The sequence below is a fragment of the Callorhinus ursinus genome, unplaced genomic scaffold (genome assembly GCF_003265705.2).
Source record: "Callorhinus ursinus isolate GAN/ISIS: 27379988/994484 unplaced genomic scaffold, GSC_fseal_2.0 scaffold12, whole genome shotgun sequence".
NCBI lineage: Eukaryota > Metazoa > Chordata > Mammalia > Carnivora > Otariidae > Callorhinus > Callorhinus ursinus.
The window spans coordinates 32,660,447-32,678,058 of NW_027397074.1; the positions used below are offsets into that span (position 1 = coordinate 32,660,447).

The 17,612-nt window shown below is 36.5% G+C and overlaps 1 protein-coding gene across 1 annotated transcript in view; it reads right to left on the reverse strand.

Annotated features, from left to right (window-relative positions):
- The window catches only part of MEOX2 (mesenchyme homeobox 2), a 71,172-nt gene extending 55,007 nt beyond the window's left edge, over positions 1–16,165 (reverse strand). Inside the window, exon 1 of the mRNA XM_025873284.2 lies at positions 15,279–16,165. Coding sequence (XP_025729069.1) covers positions 15,279–15,792 — 514 coding nt within the window. The 5' untranslated portion in view covers positions 15,793–16,165. The remainder of the gene's footprint in view (positions 1–15,278) is intronic.
- Between the last annotated feature and the right edge of the window lie 1,447 nt (positions 16,166–17,612).

The window sequence follows — 17,612 nt, forward strand, 5'->3', positions numbered from 1 at the left end:
TCTCCCTAGTTGACCTTACATTTTTGAATATGCTTTGTTTGCCTTCCCTCTTCCAAAATTGTTTTTTGTTTTTTTTATATTTACATCCATTGTTATATTGTGTTTTATTTTATTTGAATTCTGTACTTATAACTCAACCATGTAATATCTCTGACTTTGCTTTTATGTTGGTAACTGTCCAAATCCCAGGCTTATCCATTATGTTTCATTAATAATTACTTTAGGATACATCTTGGCCTCTTTAAAACTGTGAATATATTTTTTTTTTAGTAAACACTTGGTTGACTGAACAAGCAAGTATTTATCCAAAAAGTCTTTGAACAAAGTAATGCTCTTTACATTTTACTTTTAGATATGCTTCAACTTTACAATTAAACTTTTAACTGCATTTAGCCTAGTGTGGTATTTAAATTTGCATAATCTCTTTCTCCACTTGAGGAGAGTCCCATCCTTGGTGACTCTTGTAGTAGCTGAAGAGTAAGGAAGTTTGTCTTTTTGTCTAAAAGCCCTGTTCAGTTGAACTTTCTAACAAATGGAGATGTTCTCTATCTGTACTAGTTAATACATTAGCCACAGCGCCAAATATGGCTGGTAAGTATGTGGAATGTGGTTAGTGATACTGAGAATTGATTTTAAAATTTTATGTAATTTTAATTAAAATTTAAATAGCTATATGTGGTTAGTGATTACCACACTACACAGCATAGAAGAGTATTATGATTCTTGATGATACACACAGTCACACAAATGGCCATTTCTAGTAAATCTGTAATTTTTTTTATTGAGCAACCAGGTCTAACATTGCTCTCCATGTGCAGAGAAAGGTAAGATTTAGAATATAAAATCCAAGCGTCTCAGAACTTTTCAACCTAATAACAATATTCTAAACCAGTAATTCTCAATCTCAATCCAGAATCACTTGGGAGTTTTTAAAAATACCAATGTCCAGATGAAATAAGATATTGAGATTTGTTTCAAAATAAGTAAGGGCCTGGGTGGCTCAGTTGGTTAAGCGTCTGCCTTCGGCTCAGGTCATGATGCCAGGATCCTGGGATGGAGCTCCATGTCCAGCTCCCTGCTCAGTGGGGAATCTGCTTCTCCCTCTGCCCCTCAGCCCACTTGTGCTCTCTCTCTCACTCTCTCCCAAATAAACAAATAAAATCTTAAAAAAATAATAATTAAAACAAGGTGAAAGAGGAGCGGGATGATATAAATGAGATAAGATTTGCCATGTGTTGATAAATATTGAACACAATGGACACATGAGTGTTATATGATTTGCTCTATTCTTTAAATGTTCTAATTTTCTATTATAAAATTTAAAAAAATTCTAGCTCTACTCTAGATTAACTTAAACATAATCTATGAAGCATCAGTATTTTTTAAGACTGCCCTAATCATTCCAATGTAATATCAGTGTTGAGTTACTGTTGTGAATAAAAATGTTAATAAAAAAGGCCAGAAGCATGGAGACATTGCAAGTTATTTTTCATTATGAAATGAAGGAATTGTTGAAATAGAATCAATATCACAGAGTTATGGATAACATAATTTTTAAGAGAGTTATGGATAACATAATTTTTAAGAATCATCAAAATGAATCACAATATAGATTAATTTTAACTCTTTTACAGAAATAAAAGCTAACTTACTCTACAGGGAAGCTTACTGCCAACTTTCCCTTCATTAGTTTATATGATATGTGACTAAGCTCCGAACCACAAGTGAGATGATTTATTTAACTTGCCCACCCCTCACTATCATTGCTCTTTCCTTACTAGCCAGGCCTCTTGTCAGTGTCTTAGATTCACATTTTGTCATCGTGTAGCATTGTTTGAATATGGTTAAGTCAATCATGTTCAAAGCAGAATCCAAGGTATTGTGAACTGAATCAGCATCATTGTTAACAATGTCCTCATAAAAAGGCATTATGAAAATAACCCATTTTTCTTTTTCACATTACCAACTATTTGTGCCACTACCCAACACAACAATGCAGATCAATTAATATATATATTCCATATTTTTCCCAACTGCTCAATGATTTCAAGTTTAGTTTAATTTGGGGGGCTTTGTTGGACAGACATTTTAAATAGTACCATTACTTGGTTGTATGTAATGTTCAAAAGCTCAACAATGCATGGCATAACTTCACAGAATGTTTGTAGAATCTCACGTTTCACCCAAAAATACTGGAATGAGGCATTCCTATACCTTAATTAACAGGAAGTTAGGTTTAACAATCACTGAACTGTTGAAAATACAGACACTTTAACTTTTAAAATGTAGGGGTTTCTTTTTACTGATTTATGATAAAGTTGTTAATAAATGCATATTAATTTTTGTCTTGATTTATTCACAAGGGGTCTCTATATACCACACACTTAATGGTATTTGACCTTAGAAAGCATCCATAAAAGTCAATCGGAAATAAGCACAGATCATTACTTAGGTTGTATATTCATTAAACTCTCCCATGGACTGCGCAAGAATCTTCCAAATTTGCCCTACTACTGAAAGCCTGGAACCAAGAACTCCAAAAAAACCCCTAATACAGATAATTCATTCAGCATTAGTGAAGCATTTTCTATGCCACAAATAGGATTTACTAAGCACTTCTATGTACCTAAACTGATGCGGGATATTATACTAAAAGAAAAAGATGACACTGACTTTTCCTTAGGGAGTGCATGCAATTCAAATTCAAGACTGGAGATATATGAAACAGGAACAGCAAAGAGAACCTCAAGGCAAAATTTAAGTGTATTATTATGCAGTATATGGACATTAATGTGGTAAGGGAAATGCAATGATTAGCATAAGGTGGCAGTGACCTGAGAAGGTGTCATAAGCCAGCTTTTAATGAAAATAATGAATATGTATTGATAAAAGGTATTACAGGCTATGGGGTCAAAATACAAAGTAAACCTGGCAGCCAGCATAGAGATGAATATACACAGACATAAGTGCATGTAAAATTAGTGAAATGTGAGTAAGATTAGTGGATGTATCAGTATCAGTTTTCTGGTTAAGCTAGTGTATTATAATTATGCAAGACATTACCACTGGGGGAAACTGGGTGAAGGGTATATGAGATCTCTGTATTATTTCTTACAATGGCATGTGAATTTACAGTTTTCCCAAAATAAAAAGTTTTTTTAAGGGGGTAGGCATAAATAAGTTTATGAAGAAATATTGGTTAAAATAAAAGAAAAACCAATAACAACAAAACTGACCCAGCTGATCGATAAAGCCTGTAATGATTGTGTTGGGAGACTTCAGCTGGAAGCCCATTAATAAATAGCCCTGAATTCTTACCAAAGTAAGTTAGATAGTAAGTAATACGTTGCATATCATGAGGAGTTCTTGACTAAATGGGAGATAGAGAAAATCTTGTGGAAAACTTCTTGAATTCAGCTATGATGATATATATTTAGGTACCCACATAAGAAATATCAGAACACTGTTTTAAACTAATACAAATGCTAAGCATTGTGTTCCAAAGACTAAATGAAAAGATCACTTTGCCAGAAAAGCACTACTTTAAATAACTATCTATGTGGTTTTATATATAATATATATGAGATTATAAGACATATTATTATACGTTATAGTAGATCTAATTATATGTTATGTACATATGATATTAAGCAAAATTTGGGTGCACACAAGAAACACCACAAGTAAAATCTAGTAGTACATCACTGATGGGTATTAGCCACTCACCTTATGCATCAAAGCCTATAATTAAACATTCATACTATAAGTATGAAATTATTTCAGTTTAATGTAGAATTCTAAGAAGAGGAATGAGAATCAAAATATTACTATATGCTGAATATAGGATTCCATTAGGCAAAGGTGAAAAGAGATTAAAAAAAGATACTCAGAAGAGAGCTATATCAGGAGTCCAAGAAAGAAAATGAAATTAAGTGCAAGAGACATCAAAGTACAAATAAGAAAAAAAAAATACAGAAGAATGTGAAATAGAATGGATTTGGGCCAACCTGTGTAGGAAGAGGCTGCATGGCTGAGCCCTGAATATAAGTCTAGTAGAAAAGGAGAAATTATCAGTTGAGACCATTAATGTGAAAGCATTCTGAATGTAAATTAAAATTAACTACATAAAAGAGGGATCATGTTTTATTGTTTTGGAAATGGTGTTGTGTTTAGAGATAAAAAGGAAAAGAAAATTTCTTTAATGAACCAACTATATTTTTTATGTTTAAATTTTGTGTTTTAAGGGTCCAGTAAAAACTAAGGATCTGGAATCATCATGAAAGGCTGGTGTTAGAGTGATCCAGAGGTTGTATGGTTCAGTGTATTGGGGAGGAGCAGATGGGTCTGGTGTTTACAGACTGTGGGGAAGATGGATGTGGGCAGGAAAGGATGAGATACAAGAAAGGTATAGCTCATTAGCCAAGGCTAAATGGCCAACCACTAATATTTCTGAGTATCTTCTATGCAAGAAGACTGCATTCAAATCAAAACTGAGATCAATAATTTTCTAAGAATGGAGATAAAGTTAATGACTTAAGACAAGGGAGCATTGCTTGGTGTCTACTTGTGGCTATTCATTACTTTGAACACAAAAAAGCAAATACTTTTTAAGTAAAGCTCAACTTAGCACAATTCACTTGAGTTAAATTTAAATTTTTAAAACAGAAAACAGATTCTTCAATTCACAAATGGCTATCCAAAATATGATTCTGTTACCTAAATATCTATTATTTATAGATATAATACAGCAAAGTCCACCTGCACATTACCAAATATTGAAATTTAAAATGCTATGGTTTATTGTAGAAGGTATCAAAAATATACAGGTAAAGTGGTAGTTGATAACAAGAACCATGTCATTAGAAAACTGAAGCTAAGAAAGTATAACAATGTTTATATTCATAAAACAAGTGACTGAGGTAACCATAAAACCAGATTTAGAGAAAGGTGGTTTACACCAAAGAGAAGCACTTTGTCAGATTCCATTTTATTCACTCAAAAGCAGTAGCCAACATTTTAAATGATGCTGAAATTTATTTTTATTGGGAAGACTAAAAACTTAAGGTTTCAAAATATTTTATGAGATTTTCCTTTTAAGGGCACTAGGCTGAAGTCAGGATATGGAAGTTCAGCTTCCACTACTTGGCTAAATGGACAGACATTACTTAATTTCTCTGGGCACACTCTCTCATCTAGGAAATACACTCATTGCACTGGGTGATGCTTTAGGAGTCTTCTAGTGTCTTGATAATTCAGATTCTAATGATCTATTTAAACATTAAAGATCACAACTCATTAAGAAAATCGACCAATCAAGCCTACCTTGATATTGAAGAATAATAGACGATGTAATTTGCCCTTTCTTGTCATTGCAGTGTCATTTAATCGTCTGTTCTTCTTCCTGTACCCCTCTCCCTACTCCCTCCCAGCCCTTCCATTATCCAGCAGAGAAGCAATCACTACTGATTTGAACTTCTCTAATTTTAAGGATTTACATTGCTTTGAATCTAGGAACTTTGAAGCATTAACTCTGGCATTTAGAATTTTAATACAGTATCTGATTCTACTATTTATTCAAAAGCAACTGCCTCAGACCATCAAATATAATAAAATTTCCCTAAAGTACTCGTCTGAATTCCTCACATTGAACTGTGGGTGTAGGAGAGGTGACTAAGCTTACCAGAGTGAAATCAGCCAATCATCTAGGACTGGTTACTAAGGTGAGTAGTCTGTAATCATCAAAAATTTATTAAATATAAATAAATAGACAAATAAGTAAAAATATTGTCTTTTCCTATGAAAAACAAAACTATCAAGTATAACTGTTTCTATGCATTTATGAGGGATATAATACATTCTTAGCTTTTAGTGGTATCTGCATATTTACCATTCTTGTTTTTAAAAAGATTTTATTTATTTATTTAATTCACAGAGAGACAGAGAGACAGCGAGAGAGGGAACACAAGCAGAGGGAGTGGGAGAGGGAGAAGCTCGGCTTCCCGCCGAGCAGGGAGCCAGATGCAGGGCTCGATCCCATGACCCTGGGATCATGACCCGAGCCAAAGGCAGTCGCTTAACCAACTGAGCCACCCAGGCGCCCCTGCATATTTACCATTCTTAAAGGTCTCCAAATGAAACCATAAAAAATAACAAGGAGCTACAATATGTAAATTCTTTCTGCAATAAACTTCAAAACATGACAGAAAATATGTCATACATATATTCTCCTAGTTAATGGCTGAAAACAGAGACCTGAAGTTTCACTATAATATTCAAATCCCTTTGGTTTAAGTTCTGCTCCCTTTTGACTAAATGCTCCTCTGTATGTTCTTCTTGAAAGGAAGTGTTTGATGGAAAAGTGGCAGGAGACACCTGAAAAAGGAGGTGAGGAGATGCCCAAGCAAAAGAGGCTACGGAAGGGATGGGAATCTTAAGGGTGATTAAGTGAAAGAAACTTGAGTCTCTTATACAACTTGGTCTCAAACTCACTCCACATTTCAGGAAAATGGCATGAGATTTACAATTCTAGCGACAGTGGCAGATTATTTTAAATCTTCAGCAATCTTTTAGGCAAGCAACATTTCCTATAGCAATATTAGTAGTAAAATACAAATAAATAGGCAACATAAGACATAGATTGTTTTCAGATGGGGCACACCCATGACATAATTGCACCTACACTGATATAGGATAAACATAATAATACTTACTGACCCAGATGTTGTTCTAAGTGCTTTATGCTTATTAACTTACTTTGATGTTTAGGAAACTAAGAAACAGGGAATTTGAATAACAGCTAGCAAGAGACAAAGCAAGACCTTGGGTTCTCCCAGATTTACTATTGACATTTCTCCCCTGTAGCCTGCATTCCTTTATGACTTCCACGGATTTAACTATCAAGACTAGTGTGGTCTCTTCACTGTCTTCTGATTATATTTGGCCAATGGGAGGGAACAAAAGGAGATCAGAAGGCATGGAGATAGTTTACTGGATGATATTTGATATCAGCTGCAATCCGCCACCTGAGGTCCCCACTTTGCCAGAACGCTTCTGTCCTGCTGCTCTCGTTAGATTCTGGATTCTTGTAATAGCTCCCTTTATTTGCCACCTCAGGTTTAGAGGACCTAATGTTTTCCAAATGTGGGCCGGCCCTGGATGATTGACCATTTCCTGTTACTCCCCTACATACTGCTCACCATCAAACAGTCGTCATCAAACTCTCTTTATCTCCAGTTATACCTTTGAGCGTGACACCTATTTCCTTGTCTGATAGGATGACTAAGAAATAAGGTAGATCCTTTAGGATTTATCAACTAATGGCTAAGTAAGCCAATTACACACACACTGTCTCTGTTACTTTTTATTTTCCCAAATATCTGAGTATCCAAGAATAAATTTGGTAAAGGCCAACTTCCAAGAGCGAAGAACAGTTCTAGAAGAAAAGATATATGTAATTGCCTGCATTCTGAAGGTGGGCATCCAAAAGATGATAATCCTGGAAATGTGGGCAGCAGCAGGACTCCAGATCTGGATGCTTAACCACAGGCTTTCCTGTCATTTCAATCTGTCTCAAAAGTTTACTTCTAGATGCTGTCTAGTTTAACGCACCCAGATCTGTTTGTATTTCAAATTAAAAAAAAAAATCCCAAAGTAAACGTAGCCTGTAGTTGGACAGATTTTAATTGTTAAAGGCAGTAAACACACTGAGAGCTCATTTTACATTTGAAAAATATTAAATAAGGAGAGATGTCACTTAATTTCAATCTATCCAGTTAACTGTAGAGTCTTCTTTATATAGTTCTTAAAATGTGAAAGCCATTTGCTAAAGTATTGGTGTCCTACAAAATCAAAACTACATTTTATCTGTTTACTTCCCACTAAGTTGCTGATGACACAGTTCTATTTTCCTGAACTTTATGTTTTAGCTCTCAAAATCAATCATTTGTGAAATTTGCTTGGTGTTCACTGTTCATTTGATAAAGAGTCATTGCCCATTGTACTTTTTTCTTTTTTGACTAACAAGAACACACTTCAGTTTAGTTTGCTAGTTTTTCAGGATGCTAAGAATGATCATCTACAAGTTTACTATGCAGCCTAGACAATATAAGAAGCCGCCTCTACAGACACTGAATACATTTCACCACTACATTTGCAAATAACTATCACTTTGCAAAAATAAGTTTTTGTTTGGGTGTCATTTCTGGCAAAGCTTTAAGGCTACATTTTCAAAGAGCAAAATTCCAGGCCTTTGAAATTCTACTGGCATCAACCCGCCTAAGCTGGACCCTCCTTTACGTTTCCACAGAGCCTGAGAGATGACTTCATCTTAATCATTTTCTTGCCTATAGTCATGTAAGATACCTGAGGGTTTTTCTTCTCTTAGAGCATTATGGGATCTCTCAAAGTGTGTGGAGAATAATGAGCGAGAGGAAGAGAAAAACAAAAGAAAACAAAAACTGCAGGGAGTTGGCAGATTTGACTTTAATGACTATCATTGATTACCAGCCTCTGCCTGGTGGACTCTCCACACAGCTGTATATGCTTCAAACCTAATATTTTATTTTCTCACCAGAACACGTAACGTCATATTGAGGTCTCTAATGTGAATGGTCTACTTCCGATGATCTATCAAGAGATTAAGTTTGGAATTCTATTATTGCATATGTGTATCCGTGTGTATCTTTATATAAACAGATTATTTTAAAGCGTGCTTTAAGAATAGCTGCCATGTCCTAGTTAATTTAGCTCCTTCCCTGTTTTCTTCTCACCACTAACCTTCCTACTAAAACGCAGTAGAAACTGAAAACTATGAAGAATAAACTCTTTATATTCATAATTTCAGCCAATCTAGTTTATCCAAAATTCAAGAAACATACCTGAAACATCTTAGAAAACTTATGAAAACAAAGGGGACATTTAAATACATTTGAAATATTCGAATATGAGTGGATTCTATGAAATTTTGAAGAGCAATAATTTTTTAATTTAAATCTTTAAACAAAACCCTAATGTTTTTACCACTATGACTTACTACCTTGTAAACTTGTTATATTTACAGTAAAAGGAAAAGTCCAAGGATGTAAGAATTGAGTCACCAAAATACACAAGTATTTTAGAATCATTAAACTTTTAGGAAATGCTAACTTTTTAAAGAAGCATAGCAATAATATCATGTAGGTTAAAGATCCAATTTGTTAATTTTTAAATCTATATAGTATAGAGAGAACTGATTATTTCTGAAAGCATTTTCCTCTCTTTCACACAAACTCTTTCCAAGAATGTGTGCATATAGTACAGATTTTACCTGATGAGTCTTGTTCATATGCACATGTAAGAGATCAAAAAACATATCATAAAATATTTTCAGAACCCTATGAAAACCAGAATTCCAATACACAGTACAAAATTTACAGACAGTAACATGTAAATTCAGAAGTATTATATTGCTGTGGAAAATGTAACATTATAAATGAAAGTTTCGTGAATAATTGGAAACTTTTTTATTGCATGTTTAAAATTCCAAATACAGGGAAAATTAGTAATTGACCCACTCAACCACATATGAATGTATACTCTAAGTAACTTTCTGTTAATTTAGTAATAAATATGTCAAAAGGTTTCAAATAGAAATGCTTACTCTGAAATATAAAAACTATGCCTGAAATTTATACAGATGGATCAATAGATATATTACTGGTTATTTTGTATCTTAAAATACTATCTAACACAACTTACTTAAAGGAATAATAAATTCCCTACAGTTTTATAATGTAAATGGAAAACCATCAGAGAAAAGGACATTAGATTTAAATTAATTCTGCTTCAACATAGGTAATGGCAAATTGAAGGCTGAGACCTAAATGACCTTTACCATTTTAAGTTTTACTCCATGAGAGCAATAAAATATTCTGCAAGGTTTTCTCCAGTTGGATTTTGAACCTCACCGATGACTATGATTTAGCAGTTGCGTAGAGTGCTACAAGTAACTTTTCTTGACTGTGTTCCTCCATCCCTACTTAGAGGTTTCAGTTTAATACAGCTATTCCAACAAATAATCATAAGAGCATCATAACAAAAATAGGAACGTTGTTAGTGCTTCATTTTCTTTATAGAAAGAAAGTTTGTCATTGATAACTAAGCCATATTAATGACTAAAACACATAATCCAGAAAAATAAGCTGTGACAATAAAATGTGTTTTATTGCTTAAATACATTAAAGAGGAAATACATCATACCTACCTCAATTTCTAATTTGTGAACTTTGGTCTTGGTTTGTATTTCATCTTTTTTTAATTTTCTTTTTATTTTAACCACTAGAATCAGTCACCAGTACCATAACGCAGGAAATGTAATTTATCCGGCCACTGAAGAATTAATCCTTCTTATTTTATGATTTCAATCAAGGTGGAAAAAATGCTACTCCTGACAGTCTCACTTCATGTGCTAATATATTTTCCCAGAAAATGTTTTATTATAAAAAACATTATAGCAAAAATATAGAAAATTTGAGAGAGATAAATCATCTACAACTATTAACTCAACAAATATTAAGGAATTCCTGAATATATTTTGTTTTCTAATAATTTCCTATCCTTAGCATGTATCATTTATAGATGTTCATAATCATTATAGCAATGCTTAGAAAAGAGACATGATCTGAAATTTTATAAATAAACTCCTTAAGTGAACAAGTCCTAAAAATGAAAATATATTATTATATTATATTGGTCTTTCCCATTTGAAATGAAAATCTAAAAAACCCTCACATCTTTGTTTCTGGCTGCCATTTTTAATATAGTTAATAAAACTGCCCAGCATATATATATCTTACTATAGCAAATAAATAAAATTGGCACCATTACCAGGCCAGGTATATGAAATAGATTTATATGTGGTAAATTTTTACATTATTCAGCTATTAGTCATGGACAAGTTATTTCTCAAATGAAAAAAAGTTAATTCTTCTATTAAATATGGAATTTGTCTCCCAAATTTCCCTGAATCTGATGAAAAAGTTTATCCACATTTGTCATTTCATTTTTGTTTAAAATTAATTTCTTAGAGGTCTTATAATAAACATTATGTTATTATAAATACCAATGTTGTAATGAAGGGTTGATGTTTCACATCACACAGAGGGAAAACAGGGGAATACTTAAAATGTTTTTTTCAGTTTATTCGTAGAGATCAGCTTACAGGGTGCCAACATAATGGTTTCCATTGATAGTTACTATAAATAAAGATTAAAATTTTAAATATTCATTACTGGGTTTTCCACCGAAATGAAAGTTTTAGCAGTGCCATGCCTTGCATTTAATGCTTTTCCTTTTCAAAGGAACTATAAATAAAGATATTTACAAAGATCTTGAAACTATTTCTATTTTTATTTGCATTCTTCCTTCCATTCATTGCTAACTTTCAACAATAAAGCACCTTAATTCTAAAGGGACTGCTGCTCTTGACTTTTTTGAGTGTAATCATTTGAAAACACTCATGTAGGTCAATGGTACTTAGAATTTTTTTATGTCAGGTCACCATTTAAAAATGTTCACACCTAAAATTAATCTACCACTCCAAGAAAAAGACTTAAATGACATTTTTCTTTTATTCCATAGATTTGAGACATTTAATTTGTTTGGTATTGCTCTATAATTATCAAGATCCAGTAGACTCTTTTTTTAAATTCTAAAGCAAATGCTGAAAAGTCATAATCCAGTAACACAGAGATGAATAATAAAGTATTTTTTTCCTTTCAGAAAACATGATGATTGAAATATCTAGAAAAAATTACAATATAATACCAGAGTTAGGGTGGAGAAGACATTCCTTTGTATTTAAGTTCCAGTTTATTAATACTTGCTTGTTATTCTGCATAGCCAAGCATATAGACAGATATAATTTGACAACAAATATTTTATGATATTGTAGCTATAAATATTTGTAATTTTACAAGAATCTAATATTATTCAAAACCTTGTAAAATCCACATTCCCAAACTATCTCCTTCCTTTTTAATATAATTTTGATTTTTTTATAAAATGTATACTTATATTCATTCAACTACTTTGAATAAGAAATATTTACATGTTTATACTATATTTTACCTACATAAAAACTGAAGTTAGATTGACTAATCTGTTTTGGTTATTTTAGCTAAATCTGGACAGTTTATACCTATTACTACATTGCTTGAAGAACAATCAAATGTAATTGAAGCCAAGTAATTCACACTATTTATAGACTTTTTTTTCAGAATCACCTGCTTTGTATAGATGGTTTTAAGTGCAGTTGTAAAGTTTTGATTTTTAAGAGTTCCTTTGAAGATATCGCAGATGTTAGCTTTGCTAATAATGCTGGAAAGCATAGCAGGTTCAAAGTTGCAAAAAGGTTTAACACATATAAAAATAACAGTGTGCTTTTCCATTAAACTCGGCTATTTTCAATTGTCAATAAACTATAATGGAAGCCCAAAGTCCGTAAATATTTGTTTCTAGACCCTTAAGCTTCTTGAGTTTGCATATGTGTGTATTTGGGAGGAGAAATACATGTAAAGGCATACTGGAAAATGTTACACATTGTAGCTTTAGCATCATTACGATGGATAAAAATTTGGGTCATTTTTCAATATTTTCTGTTGCTTAAAATTCTACTTGAATTTCACAGGGCCATGCACACATATACATTCACAGACAATCTGGGTATTATATGCAAGGATAAAGAATTTTGGTTCTGACTTTGTCCTGGATTTGTGTACTATATTTACTTTCGGTTATCAATACATAGTAATTATAAAATTCCTAACAAAATATAAGTAAACTCTACTAAGCATGATATAACTTTCATCTAATACAATTTTAAACTTTTGAGAGTTCAGAAATTAATCTAATATTTTGAAATATTGAAATATTAAAACTGTGCAGTAAACAATTATATGATTTTCTACATTGCTTTAGTTCCCGCTAGATCAGGATGCCCTTATAATACTATGAAATGAAATAACTATAAACATAAGTATGGAAGACCAACTGAAATATCCCAGGAGAAAGATATCTTGAATCTAAATCTATCTAAAGATCTAACATATATTAACTCAAATAGTGAAAGTGCCAAATTAAATTTATGAGTACACATATATTTAACTGGAACTCATCTTGATATTTCCTTTTAGTTAGTCAAAAAGTTCTTTCAAAATATCCCATCATGAATAGAAAACGCTCATTCTAACTCCCCAGTGATTCTATCCTTGGTGATGGCTAACTGTATTTCCCACTCAAGATCTAATTGATTAAGACTGTATGTAGCCGATGCAAATTTTTGTGTTTGTTTTTCCAGTATTCTAATTAGTTTCAACATGTAAATATAAACTTATTTCGTTATATGGTTATTTCCCACCAAAAGAGGATAGCACTATTAGTATTACGTTTTCTTAAGAACCTTGTTATCAAAATAAGGGAAGCAGTTCTTGGATCCCACTTTTTTTGTTTCCCCCTAACCAAAATAGTATGTGCCTATATGAAAATTCAGTTTACCCTAAGACGCTTAGGTGCACTGATTCAGTTCAGAAGCAAAAGGAACAGTCTATCACAGGTTTTTCACTGCAGAAAGTAAAATGAACAGTAAGAGCCTCTGTTAATTGCAAAAATGGACTGACCAACCTGAATTGGGATCTGCTTCCAAAAAAGTTACATTGATACCAAATGCTGAACCAGGAAATGAACACTGCATTTAAGTGACTTTTTTTTTTTTAAGAAATTAAGATGGAAACCTTCTTGCTATGGTTAACCTTTCAACTCTGTCTTAAAAGAGTTTCATGTATTGTTAGTAAAAACCATTAAAAATGAATGATACTGCTGGTAACTTTCTTAGATATAAACTAATTTGTGATGGAGCATTAAAAGTTCACCCCTGACCTTGGAAAGTAAAAGTCAGATTTTAAGTGTGTGATAGAAGAATCCATCTCATACTAACGCTGAAGAACAACTGATACCATCGCTGCAAAGGAACATGAAATACGCGGCTCAATCATTGCCATTTACGTGGGATCTTACCTAAAGCATTGTGAAAAACAAACACTTTCCAATCCTTCACATCAATATCTGTAATTACCTTCTAGGACTGTTAAACCAATTCCGCAAAGGAAGAAAAATACGTAAATACTATATTTAAAAAATGACACCTTCCAAAAAGATGGAATGCAGGATACGCTAGAGCTACAGAAAACAAATGCACAACTCCCTTAATTGTAAAGGATCTTTTAACAATCTAATGAGGATATAGATTGTTAAGGGCTTTAAGGAGCCGCCCGAAAAACTAGTTTGTCAGGATTGCTACAGTTTATTTGGCTGTCTGGGCTTTCAAGCATCTGCGTTTTAATAAGGTTCCCTTTTGCGTGGCTACTCAAGTTATCCCAAGTAGATCAGCGCCTTCTGCGCACACCCTCGCATACCAGCCTCAAGCACGTAGAGAACCAGCACTACCCCGGGCTGCTGTTTGTTTCCAAATACTTGGCCTCCAATAATACTGAACAGAAGGAGATTTTACTTTCCACTTTTGAAACTCAGATTCTCTAGTTAGATTAGCATCACACGAATACAACTACTTCTAAAAACCATTTTTCTTCAAGAGTCTGAACATGTATTTATTTACCATTCTTTGATACATTCCTTAAAATCCTCTGAATTCCTAGATTGTCTTCTTCCCCAGGAAAGGGAAATTTTTACCATTTGGAATCGGGTGCTATTTAAAGAACTCTGAAATCAGAATAAGAAAAAAAAAAAAACTAAAACTTTTTTTTTCTCATACGTTCTGCCAAGTTCCACTGCAAGTTCCAAATATTGTGCAATAATTTGGAAACCCAGTTAACGATGGGAAAAATCGAGCCACTCGGAGTCGGTAACTTGCAAGTGAAAAGTCAAGGAGCAGCACCCGCACGCACACCCAGCGGACGCTGCATCCCAGGCTGCACTCCCCTCCTCACCGCTCAGATGGAAGGTCACGCTTCGCAATCGATTTCACATACTGTCACTTGTCCTTTTTTCTTAACCCTCTGGTAAACTAGTTTGAACCTCAGAGAGCTTAGCGCTGTTGACTGCAGTGCTGCCCTTGGAGAAACACGTGCCCCCAAATAACAGGACCAAAGCAGTCCCACCAAATTTGGCGGCGGGGAGCCAGAGAGGGCAAGACATATACCTTGTTCCCTGCTGCCTCACTATAGTGCGAGAATCTTCTCTGTCATCTCCCCGCCCCCTTTCGCCGACAGTGCCCGGTGCGCGTTTACCTGAGCTATCGCTTTTCCTTTTGCCGCCACTTCTCTTCTCCGCCTCCGCGGGTGACAGCGCCTGGCGGCCGTAGTCCCCTGGCGCGCACGCGGCCCCGGTAGGGGTGCTGGAGCCCAAGGTGGAAGAATTGGAACACAGGACCGGCGGGCTGCTCCCCAGCTCCGGGGGCCCTCCCGAATCCGGCTGGAGGCAGAGGCTGTGACGAGCCGCACTCGGGGGGGAGGACATCTGCGGAAGGTGCCAGTTGGTTTGCAGAGCTTGGTGCTGCTGCTGCTGGTGGTGGTGGTGGTGATGATGGTGGTGATGGTGGTGCCCCCTGTGATGCTGGCTGGCAAACATGCCCTCCTCGTTGGGGTATCCCGCGATTATGCAAGACGAGGAAGAAGTGGAGAGCTCGGGGTAGGACATATGGTCAGATCTTCCATGGAGGGCCAGAGAGGACTGGGAAAACGGGTGCAAGCCTTGCGCGGTGGCGTGAGGGCTGCGCAGGCAGCCAAAGAGCGGGTGTTCCATAGCATGCAAGTCTCGGGTTCCAAGCAGAAGACTTCACGATGGTTCCAAACGCTACCACCCTCTGTCACTTTTCACTGGAAATCGTGTGTTTTCCCCCTCCCAAACAAATAGCAGCCGTTTCTGCAGAGCTCGGATAATCCCGGTCCTGAGCCCTAGCGGCCAGTCTCCTTTACATATAAACACTCGGACCTGGAGAAGCTTCCCTTCGAGCTACTCAGATGTCAAGAGTAGGAGAGGTTGAAGCCAAAAGAAGGTGGTCCCAGAGAACTGCTTTCAGGGGGAAACGGCTCTGAGAGGTTATAAATAGAGTGTAATGTGAGCTGGGGGCTGGCTTAGGAGCCCGGAGCTGACCACATGCAAACTCCCTCCAAAACTCCCGCTCAGTCTGCGCCACGCGCTCCCAGTTCCACTTCCTATCTCAGGCTGGACGTACGCAGTGCGTCCACGCCCGCCGGCCCTTGCCAGCAGCCAAGGCTGCAAGCGGCGCGCCTGGCGCCTAAACCCGAGCGGGGACGGACAGCGGCTCTCCCCTCCTGGCCGGGTCGGCCAAGCTGCTCCTCCGCGCACGCCAGCCCCAACTCTGCACCCAGTGTCCGACCCGCTCACTTCTCTTAAGAAAGCTGTCTTATCAGTGCCACTTGGGCACTGTCACCTGCAGGAAAGCTAGGGTTACGCCTAGCTCTTGAGGAGCACGAAAGAGGAAGAAGAATTAAGGAAAAAGATCAGGGCTAGTTTGGCGCGCGCTTAGCCAAGTTTCTCAAACTCAGTATCAACTCGTGCCCTGGGCTCAGTGGCGCGTCTTTTTGCAGCTGTTTTCTCCGGGTGGGCTGTTAATGGGCTCGGACCTGGCATCCGAAGTTTCTGGGAAGTGCCCCGCGGGTAGGAAAGGGCCATTCTCAGCGCCAAAAAGAGACAGACCTTGTGGGGTGGGTGGGAGAAAAGAGTGGGGCGGCGATAGCTGCAGATGTCCAGACACGCGGGCATCCTCACCTGCGGTGTCAGGTGGGGTCTTTCTTCTTTGGCTTTCCGTATATACCCTTCCTGCTTTGCACAATGTCCTTCCCCTTGCTCGCCTGGTCCACGTCAAATTCCTAGCCATTTGTCAACGCAAAACTTTTCGCTCAGGAACACCCGAAGCGATATCGTCCTGGTCACACGTGATGTGTATATTGCAAGCACATTTCCAGTCTTTCCAAACTTCCAGAACCTCAGCCCATGTCCCCTCATCTCCCTCCAGAAATTCACCCTCTCTTCCGCTCAAAAATAAATCAGCTAATGGCACCCCTTCTGCCTCCCCCCTCCCCCACGCCTGCCGCCATGGTTCCATTTCCTGGGAAATATTACACTTCAATATCCCCCAAAGTTCACTAAACATGGGTACTGCTTCAGATCTCCCTGGTTACACTCTTGCATCATACAAAATGAGTTAGAAAACTTGCCACCAGTGAATCAGTTATGAGCGGCGGCTGGGCTTTAATACTTACACTTGCTTGAGGGGTGACACTGTCTGCTAGGGGCAGAGTCCTTTACACAAGGCAAGCAAGCGGCACTTAATGAGCTACAGAACAGTCAAGTCCTGCCTGACACGTGTCGCATCAGAAGATGGGCGCTCACCTATTCCAGCCCAGGACCCCAAACATGCCACCAGCTGTGTAACCCCGTTATTTTCATTGTCTCACGTGTCCAGAGGATGGGGACCAACTCTTTGAAGTTGTTAATGGGATTAATGAGGACAGCAAACCGGGCCAGCCATCTGGTTTGAATTAGGAAAAAGTATTGATTAATCTTTGAGAAGTGTCCCCAAGGCAGAACCTTTCCCT